The sequence below is a fragment of the Nansenia antarctica genome (assembly GCF_963989245.1).
Source record: "Nansenia antarctica genome assembly, chromosome: 3".
Classification (NCBI taxonomy): domain Eukaryota; kingdom Metazoa; phylum Chordata; class Actinopteri; order Argentiniformes; family Microstomatidae; genus Nansenia; species Nansenia antarctica.
Window position 1 is genome coordinate 81,814,028 of NC_137688.1, and position 10,264 is coordinate 81,824,291.

General features: G+C 44.9%; 1 protein-coding gene across 1 annotated transcript; it reads left to right on the forward strand.

Annotated features, from left to right (window-relative positions):
• Window positions 1–2,397: 2,397 nt before the first annotated feature.
• On the forward strand, window positions 2,398–2,889 carry LOC308154665 (transcription factor MafG-like; the record flags this gene model as incomplete). Its single annotated transcript, XM_080527841.1, has 1 exon — window positions 2,398–2,889. The coding sequence occupies one exon, from the start codon at window positions 2,398–2,400 to the stop codon at window positions 2,887–2,889; it is 492 nt and encodes a 163-aa protein (XP_080383967.1).
• Window positions 2,890–10,264: the final 7,375 nt, after the last annotated feature.

Below are 10,264 nucleotides of genomic sequence, written 5' to 3' on the forward strand. Positions count from 1 at the left end.
CAAGGGTTCAACAGAGGATTGAGGATGTTGAGGGAAGATCCCTGTTGCCATTGAGAAGTGGGACAGTTTAAGTGAAGAAAACAAAGCACAACTTGGGTCAATGTCAAATTTCTACTGCAAAATGCACCTTGTTGCAAACCTGGAGGAGGAAGCCAAGAAAGCCTTGAAGAGCTTTGAGGACGTCGTTGTGCAGGAGGGGAAGAACACCCACAGCTTCACCACCAATGAAGCAGGAGCAGTGCGTTTAGTCCCAACAGCATGCAAAGCATTCACCGTAAGAGGCTCTGATGAAGCGGGCATTCCACACCTTCTGGAGGCTCATCTAGCTCCACTTGGCAGGTGTGAGAGCACTTGGCATCATAGATAAGATGGTTACAGGACCATTCTGGCGGCTCATCTCTCAAAAAGGCAAGAACATCCTCAGCCTAAACCACCATCTGTTGGATATGAAGATCCAGTTTGAGAGATGGAGCCGAGATGCAAGTCCACTCCTGGAAGCAGAAGCCCTATTCAACGAGGAAGTTGTTGAGGTCCACAAAGATGATCTGTACGAGGAACTCTTCAGTGAAAGTGGCGATGAAGAGTTTCAGGTGATTTTTTATATTGTGCATCTGTCAAATTTAAATATATTGAATGACAACTGTACATAGACCCTACTGTGTGTATGAGTACAAACATACTACACGCGTGTGAGCATGCATGCACAGTACAGTCACACTCATGAAACACTGTACCCACACACAGTGAAAGATTATCCCATGAAACGCGTACATGGGCTGATTGGTAAAAAAATAATTGCCGTCCCGTAGGTTTTGACACTATCTGTTATGTGTAACTGCAAATGTTAGGATGTAGCATGGTCATTCTGATATATTTGTATTTATTCCCCTCAGACCATGACACAGGAGGCCCTGGAGCTGATGATGTCTGGGATGCTTATTCTGTTGGAAAGGCAGGCTGCAGATCAGCTTCCAGGAGGAAAGTACTGGGACCCCTCAGAGGAGGTGAGGGCGCATGCTGGAAATGTGCCAACAACAAATATTGTGTCAGAACGTGACTTTGCCATCCTCGACATGCTGGTGCGACAGAAGCCTTCTGCTAGGACTCAAACTGCTGAACATCCGTCACGTCACCGAGGCCATCCGGTCAGAGGTAGCTGTGTTATGGTAGAGGTGCTTCCTCAGCACTGAACAGCGGCAGGCCTTCGCTCCCTACTTTAGCCAGGAGTACACTGAGGAGCTGCTGGGTCTGCACCAGGGTGAGATCCTGAGGCTGAACCAGCACTTTGAAGAGCACAAGGAGCTGTGTTGAAATGTGCCAACAACAAATATTGTGTCAGAACGTGACTTTGCCATCCTCGACATGCTGGTGCGACAGAAGCCTTCTGCTAGGACAATGTCGCAAAAAAGAAAAAAGCAGCAACAGAAGAGAGAGAAAGAAAACAAAGAACTAAACAACAAGGTCATGCTGACAAATAAAATAGCAAAATTGGGTGGTGTATGGTGTTCAGCAGCAGAAATAGATCACCAACTTTCAGCTCTGGCTACTGAAAGAGAAAAGATTCTAGCCTTGGTGACCCAGCTGCAGTTCCACAGGTCTGTCCTTAAGGCAAAAGGAGCAAAAGAACTGTTCCAGCAGTCGGTCACAAGAGATGGGAAATCTCACACTTTCAGCTTCAAGGAGCTTCGCCTGAATGTGCTTGAAGTTCTAAAAGAGAACCAGGTTGTTGAGGAGACAGAAGAGAATCAACAGGAGCCTGCAATAACATACCGCAGCGAGGAGGAAGTAAGGAAAAGGCTAGAAGAGGAGAAACAGAAATTGGCAAAGAAACTTGCTGCAGCCAGAGAGAAGAGACAGAGGATCCAGCAAAAGAACACCCTGACTGAGTTTCTGGAGAATCCAGAGAGGTTAGTGGGGAAAAGAGTCAGCCACAATTGCTGTGAAGAAGGTGACCAAACTCCAGTGTGGTACCTGGTGGACAAGCTGGCCACGGAGAACGCCAGCATGAAGGTGGAGCTGGACGCGCTGCGCTCCAAGTACGAGGCCCTCCAGAGCTTTGCCAGGACTGTGGCACGTAGCCCCGTCACCTCTGCCAGGGGCCCCATTGCCTCGGTCATAGGGCCCCTCATCCCCGGGGGCAAGGTGGCTGCTACCAGCGTAATCACCATTGTCAAGTCCAAAACGGTGGCTAGGTCGTAGTATCTGGCAGGGCGGCAGAGAGAGTCGTCAGACTTCACTTTATAGTCAGTGCATGCTGGTGTGTCAGTCATGAATACTGCTTCTTAGTACATGTGCTGTCCATTTTATCACTTAATAGTGGACGTCAAGAGCTAGTGGAAAAAAAATCTTTTTAAACTTTGACCAACCAGCGGTGCAGTTGGAAGTGGCTCTCGGGGCATGACTACCACAAACAAGGGAAACAAAGCCTTGAAGGTGAAGCGGGAGCCAGGGGAGAATGGGACCAGCCTCACAGATGATGAGCTGGTGACCATGTCTGTGCGGGAGCTGAACCAGCACCTGCGGGGCCTGACCAAGGACGAGATCCTGCAGCTGAAGCAACGCCGTCGCACCCTCAAAAACAGGGGTTACGCTGCCAGCTGTCGTGTCAAACGTGTCACCCAGAAGGAGGAGCTGGAGAAGCAGAAGGCCCAGCTACAGCAGGAGGTGGACAAGCTGGCCACGGAGAACGCCAGCATGAAGGTGGAGCTGGACGCGCTGCGCTCCAAGTACGAGGCCCTCCAGAGCTTTGCCAGGACTGTGGCACGTAGCCCCGTCACCTCTGCCAGGGGCCCCATCGCCTCGGTCATAGGGCCCCTCATCCCCGGGGGCAAGGTGGCTGCTACCAGCGTAATCACCAGTGTCAAGTCCAAAACGGTGGCTAGGTCGTAGTATCTGGCAGGGCGGCAGAGAGAGTCGTCAGACTTCACTTTATAGTCAGTGCATACATAGTGGAGCACAGGATTGGATATGTGTCTTTTGGGCCCAAACACATGTCTTTCGGTACTACATTTATCCATGCTAGTAATGCTCTCACAATTGGCCTCTGCACTAACGGAGCAACACTGTACGCAGAAATGTACACGTCCTCTATATTTCACGCGCTGGAATTGAGGTTAAAGGTCCTGTGAATCAAGGTAGACCTTTTGATGCCCAGTCCTAATTGATGTCGCTCCATTTGGCATTGGAGTAAAGCTCTTGATTGATTTGTGTTGTACATTATACTTTTAAATGTGTTTTTGTTATTTATGAGCGTCTGTTTCCTCAAGATTGGCCATGTCAAGTCTCCTCCGTCCCAACACTGGATTTGAATGTTGAAATAAAGTTCTCACAACAAGCCACATCCAGTCTAGCCACAAGAAGTTGGCCTTATGCTTTGCCCTTTCCTGAGCCTAAACAAGGGACTGCGTAATCCTGAGTTGAAAGCCTGTGCCTGTTATTATGCACTGACTAATATGATGATGAGAGAGATGGTCTCAAACTCTTATGTTCTGGATGTCTCCACTCGGTGGAGCCAATCACCATCAAGATACCAAAACAGACGCAGCTGCAGAAGGAGGAAGTGACAAAGAGAGGACCCATGATACAAATCAGAGTAGTTTATGTGATTTTAGTTGATTGTCTGTTTAAAAAACAAACAACTTTCTGTTGACAAGTTGTGCAGTTGAAGTACTCTCTGAAGCGCTCTGTCTACTCCAACTCTACCATCACCAGTAACTCACCTATCAGCCCCTACTATTTATGTCCACTCACTGGGAAGGGGGAGGAAAATGAATATGAAAGGGACAATAAAGGAAAGAGTTGGAAAAAAACAAAAGAATCAATAATGGTAGTTTAGGAAGTAAAGAAACCAAGGAAATAAAATAAAAACACATAATACATCCAATCACAAGCAGTGTTGCCAACTTGGCGACTTTGTCGCTAGATCTGGCGACTTTCCATACACCCTTGGCGACTTAACTAGTCAAAAGCGACCAGCGACAAATCTAGCTACTTTTTCTGGTCATTTGGAGAATTACTGTAAAGTATCTAACATATCCCATCACAATGATTTTTGTACAGTTCAGTATAATATTTGTAGATAGGCCTATGTTTTTCTTTAAATAATATTCACTCAGTCTTTTAGTTTCACTCAATAGTCCCTCAAACGGTTCACTGGCAACGCTGATCACAAGACAAATTGAGGAAGGGGCGAGGGGTCTATTCTAATTAGGATAGAAATCCACAAGCTCATGAGGGAAAAATAGTTGGTAGCAGTCTGACATGGAGCAGTAGCAGCAATGTACTTAAGGGCGGGCCTGTATAAACTAGGGTGGGGTTCAAATTATTTTCTTTATGTTTCAGTTCATATCCATGGTCCTACTTTTGTTTGCATCCATCAAACACGTTTCCAATGCGATGTATATCAGAGGACACCCCGCACACATTGATTTACAGTTGATCAAGTACAGTAGCCTACGGTGCAAGCACACTACTCAACACTCTATCACGGTCACGGACCGCTCTGAGCAAGAGCTGCCTGCAAATGAATCGCGCGTGCGTACCTATCAAGAAAATCAAGAATGATTTTGTACAGTTGAGTAATATTTGTAGATATGTTTTTGTTTAAATAATATTCATTCTGTCTTTTAGTTTCACACTCAAATTCCCTCAAACGGTTCACTCTGTCTCAGTCGGGCTCTCGCACACTCTCTGTCAGTTTAGCGAGCTATGTGTACGCTATGCTAGCGTGTGTACGCTTTATATAGGCGGAGGGTCCTGTCCCTCGTGACACAAGCGTCGCCTGGGCCAGCCAATGGGCTGGCGCAGTGTAATTCAGTTTCTGATGAGGTCACGCAGGGGGCGTTCCCATAGTGACATACGAAACTAATACTATGAAAGAGAACCAAACAAACACGTTTGTAAATACATAAATAGTTAGTTTGTAAACCTGGTCAGCCTTTTTCTATTCATTTAGCCTTTCAGAATTGAGTTGGCAACTCTGACCTGGAGACTGGAGCCTCTTTTAAGCAATCTCCAGGAGGCAGCGCCAGCTGCCCCTAATCTGCCTGATTGGGCTCCAGCCCCGCCCACCAGGTACCTGGACAAACACATGTTAGTAGGCCTGACAAGGGCTGTGTTCTGAATGGTATACTAGCATACTGCATACTAGCATACTCAATGAGTATATGCTGCTTACTGCCTACTAAATTCATAATATGTATGTGAAAACCAGCCGACCATTTACACTGTATGCATACTGCTTCCCAGAATGCATTTCGCCGGGAGCGTCGAATTTAAACCTCCATTAGCTAAAATATGTAATTTTGGCTTTACAAGTGTTAACATGTCATTTTATGAAGTTTTAATATGTTTTCAGGCGAGAAAGTAACCACATACTGTATATTCCCAAAATGTGTCCAGTTTACCAAAATAACCCGTTTATATATCGGATCTGACGATTTTTAGCGTCTTCTGTTCGCTAGCTGCGTTCGTAAATTCGCCCTGGAAATATGATCAGCACTCATGCAATGCCTCTTGTCCAGTCAAATTACCTGGTCCCTTTATGACGTTGCACCCAGTGTGCGCTCCGGCGCTTTCAGAGCAATTTTACGAACACACCCTTACCTTCACTCACTCGACAGAAATATCGTAACATAATTACAACACGTTGTAAAATGATTTGGGGGGCCAATATCTTTAGCTAGCTCAAGTAACTAGCTTACTATATTGTTGTCTTAACAGTTGGTAAAATAACATGATTAAAGTAAATATATATGAGCAATAACATATCGTGGGCAAGCACTACAACCAACTTGTCCGTCTGAAGCTACAATACTGGGATCATTCGTGATTGGGCTACAATCAGTCAAATACTAGGTGAACATGTGTGTAAGACACAAATAAACTTGGATTTCATGCATTTCAAGTGGCATATTTGTAATCATGACGACTAGCCTGGTCTAAGAATGCATTTCACCATGTTAATTCCCAGTATAGTGAAAATACCACCGCTCATCCGTGATCAGACTTAGCTGGGGTGCTGCAGCTGAAGAGTATCAAATAGAGTGCAAGAAAGCAGCATCTGCACACTCAAATCTGTGCAAAAAACGATGTTTATTGCAAGCTTTCGGTTCCCAGGCTATCGGACAATGTAAACAAAAGCTGTATGACAAGTTTGTATGACGCAGTTTGACGAGGCTGAAAGCGCACAGGGTTGCCAGATGGGATTGACAATTTACAGCCTAAACCAGGGGTCGGCAATAGGCGGCCCGTGGGCCATTGCTGGCCCGTCACCAATAATATTTGGCCCAGCTGATTATTTAGAGAATCCAGTTTTCTTTTCTTTTTTTTTTTTTTTTTTTTACAATATCGGACCAACAGACCCACACCGCGCCTATAATGTCCGAATCGAGAATCTACCACCACCTGAATAATGCTTATTGTACTTTTATTCATGTTGAGAGTGAATGACACAGGGACAGACAATCAGGCAGCGGGGTGCACCGAAGCGCACTGACGCTGAACCCCTCAGAGTGAATCATAAGTAGGTGGACAAGGCGTGGTGCTGAAATAGCCGACATGCGGTGTGGTTTGAAAAAAATAACATCAGCTCATTAAATCATTCAAACGTAATGTTTACGTATGTGACTGCAACACACATATGAACAGTAACAAAGCAAATTCTGTTTAATTTTCTGAAAAACATTGACAACAAAATCGGCGCAAAAGTGGTGGTAGGCCTATGCTCCTGAAACGACAGAGCAAACGCGCTATTAGGGATAATAAGTACAATGAGCCATAAGCCATTCATTCAAAATATACAAAATACAATTAGGTTATTAAATACAATAACGACAGGCTTGGTACTCACTTAATGTGAAAAGTGGCATCTCCCATCGGTCACTATTTGCTTGATATCTGGTGATATTGACGTCTCTTTAATCCGCAGGCAGTTTTTTTTATTTGTTATGCATCTATCGATTCCTCTCGTGCGTCTTTATCACATTCATTGAGGAAAAGGACGACTCGCATGTATAGAAAGGGAACATTGTGAGCAGGGAAGATGTGAGTCTCACACAACGGCTTTGCATTGATGAAACCAGGTAGGATGAACGTATAGTTCGCTGTCCATTCCTCTTTAAATGCCCTGTTTTCACCGTCAACTTTCCTCTTTAGACCTTTGGAGAGTGACATTATGTATCTCTTGCTAGTTAGCAGGTTAAATGTTTAGCTAACTTCACCCGACACGCAAACAACCAATTCAATAATAAATAATGTGACCTTGTCTGGAGGAGGGGGGAATCATTCAGAATAAAAGTATGTTAAATAATTATTAGAATAAGTTAGGCTGCGATACATCGTCAGTCCACACATTTATTATTCAAAACTATGGAAAAGGGTGAAACTACGTTTCAACGTTGTTGAGAATCACAACACAAACTCACTAGTCAAGCCTAATACTGCAACGAAATGGATTGGACTGCTACCTAGTTAATTATAACACTACTTTACATTGTTAGCAGGCTCACAAAACAAGCTGTGTTAGTTGACTAGCGATGTGTACATTTCTCGAAAGAAAAGTCAAAGCATTAGAACGTGTCACATTTTTTAACAATCAATTACTTAAATTATCCTTTGATTATGTTCGGGCCCGCCATCTAGTGGCAAATTTTTTTTGGGCCCGAGGCCAAACCTAATTGCCGACCCCTGGCCTAAACTTTCTATAACCTCAAAATCAAGTAGCCCATTCGGCGGTAACCCGCCCCATCTGGCAACCCTGGACGCGAAATGCATTTTGGGAAACAGTACCCGAGCTAGTGTCCATCGTAACTGACTTAAATTTTCCCCGAAGTAATTGCTCACATACTAAATTTCTCGCATACTCAAATCTTGCATACTGTAGGCTACAGTGTGAACGCACTACATACTCAAAATCTACGTCATATCTAGTATGAGTAGTATGCTAGTATGCTATTCCGAACACAGCCAAGGCCAGAGGGCTGTCACACAAGCGTAACAAAAACATCGCTAGTATGCTAGCTAGCTAGCTAACGTTACAACATTATTTCGAGGCTGACTTGTGCATGACAGTCCCGCATTTTGACATATTTCCATGTCGCATTTTCCCCCCTTTGATGGCATATGACCGGGAATTTAGCTCAAGTCGTTGCACTTGTTACCGCCAGTGTTGCCACCTTGGCGACTTTGTCGCTATATCTGCCGACTTTCCAGACCCCCGTGGCGGCTTAATTAGTGTGTGTGTGGGGGGGGGGTTCGGATTTGAGGTTCGGCCCTACCCAACCTCAAGGCGTTCCACAGTGCTGTAGCCTACACTCGAATCCAGATCTCTCATAATATTTTCTAGGTCATTGGAAGTTATTTAGTATTCAAAATGCATTGCGGTATATTGTAGTGCTTGCTGGATAGATTGTACCCAGCTAATTTAAACTCATAAATGAATGGACGGAAATAATTAGATCACAATGATTTATTGAAACGTGAATAAAACAAACAATGAAATTAATGGAATTGAAATAACAAAAGTAACTGAAGTAATTAAAATGTTTCTCTTCATCAATACTTCGCATGTCCCTTCACATGATGAACTCCCCTTCCTCATCCCTTGTTTTGTGTGGCCTCAAAGCGGACGTCCACGCGACAAATCTTAGTCAAAAACGTAGTCAAAAGCGACCAGCGACAAATCTAGCTACTTTTTCTGGTTTTTCTGGTTAGTCTACAGAGAGGTTAGCCTACAGAGAGGTTAGTCTACAGAGAGGTTAGTCTACAGAGAGGTTAGTCTACAGAGAGGTTAGCCTACGGTTAGTCTACAGAGAGGTTAGCCTACAGAAAGGTTAGCCTACAGAGAGGTTAGTCTACAGAGAGGTTAGCCTACAGAGAGGTTAGCCTACAGAGAGGTTAGTCTACAGAGAGATTAGCCTACAGAGAGGTTAGTCTACAGAGAGGTTAGTCTACAGAGAGGTTAGTCTACAGAGAGGTTAGCCTACAGAGAGGTTAGCCTACAGAGAGGTTAGTCTACAGAGAGGTTAGTCTACAGAGAGGTTAGCCTACGGTTAGTCTACAGAGAGGTTAGCCTACAGAGAGGTTAGCCTACAGAGAAGTTAGTCTACAGAGAGGTTAGCCTACAGAGAGGTTAGTCTACAGAGAGGTTAGTCTACAGAGAGGTTAGCCTACAGCAGGGTTAGTCTACAGAGAGGTTAGTCTACAGAGAGGTTAGCCTACAGAGAGGTTAGCCTACAGAGAGGTTAGCCTACAGAGAGGTTAGCCTACAGAGAGGTTAGTCTACAATAGGGTTAGCCTACAGAGAGGTTAGCCTACAGAGAGGTTAGCCTACAGCAGGGTTAGTCTACAGAGAGGTTAGCCTACAGCAGGGTTAGTCTACAGCGAGGTCAGCCTACAGAGAGGTTAGCCTACAGAGAGGTTAGTCTACAGAGAGGTTAGCCTACAGAGAGGTTAGCCTACAGAGAGGTTAGTCTACAGAGAGGTTAGCCTACAGAGAGGTTAGTCTTCAGAGAGGTTAGCCTACAGAGAAGTTAGCCTACAGCAGGGTTAGCCTACAGAGAGGTTAGCCTACAGAGAGGTTAGTCTACAGAGAGGTTAGCCTACAGAGAGGTTACCCTACAGAGAGGTTAGCCTACAGAGAGGTTAGTCTACAGAGAGGTTAGCCTACAGAGAGGTTAGCCTACAGAGAGGTTAGCCTACAGAGAGGTTAGTCTACAGAGAGGTTAGCCTACAGAGAGGTTAGCCTACAGCAGGGTTAGCCTACAGAGAGGTTAGCCTACAGCAGGGTTAACCTACAGAGAGGTTAGCCTACAGCGAGGTTAGCGTACAGCGAGGATTGCTGTCTCCTCCTCTCTCCCTCAACAAACGCAGCAGACAGACCCCAATGTGACGCTCTGAGCCTGCTCAGCCTTTTTAAATTCATTTAGCCTTTCAGAATTGCATATTATGCAAATTAGTTGATTATGTCATCTAGCTACTTCTAGCTACTTTTGGGAGAGCCACTTCCATGGAGTACTTCCATTACATTGGAGTTGGCAACACTGCTGGTGACTTTCCAAACTCCCTTGGCGACTTAACTAGTCAAAAGCGACCAGCGACAAATCTAGCTACTTTTTCTGGTCATTTGGGGAATTACTGTAAAGTATCTAACATAATGTCGCGTAGAAAAGACGCCACCTTTCATAAGATAGTACCAGGTAACAGTAACAGATACCAGTGTCTACCACAGGCATATGTGGAGGTATAACTCAAGAAAGTTATCTTT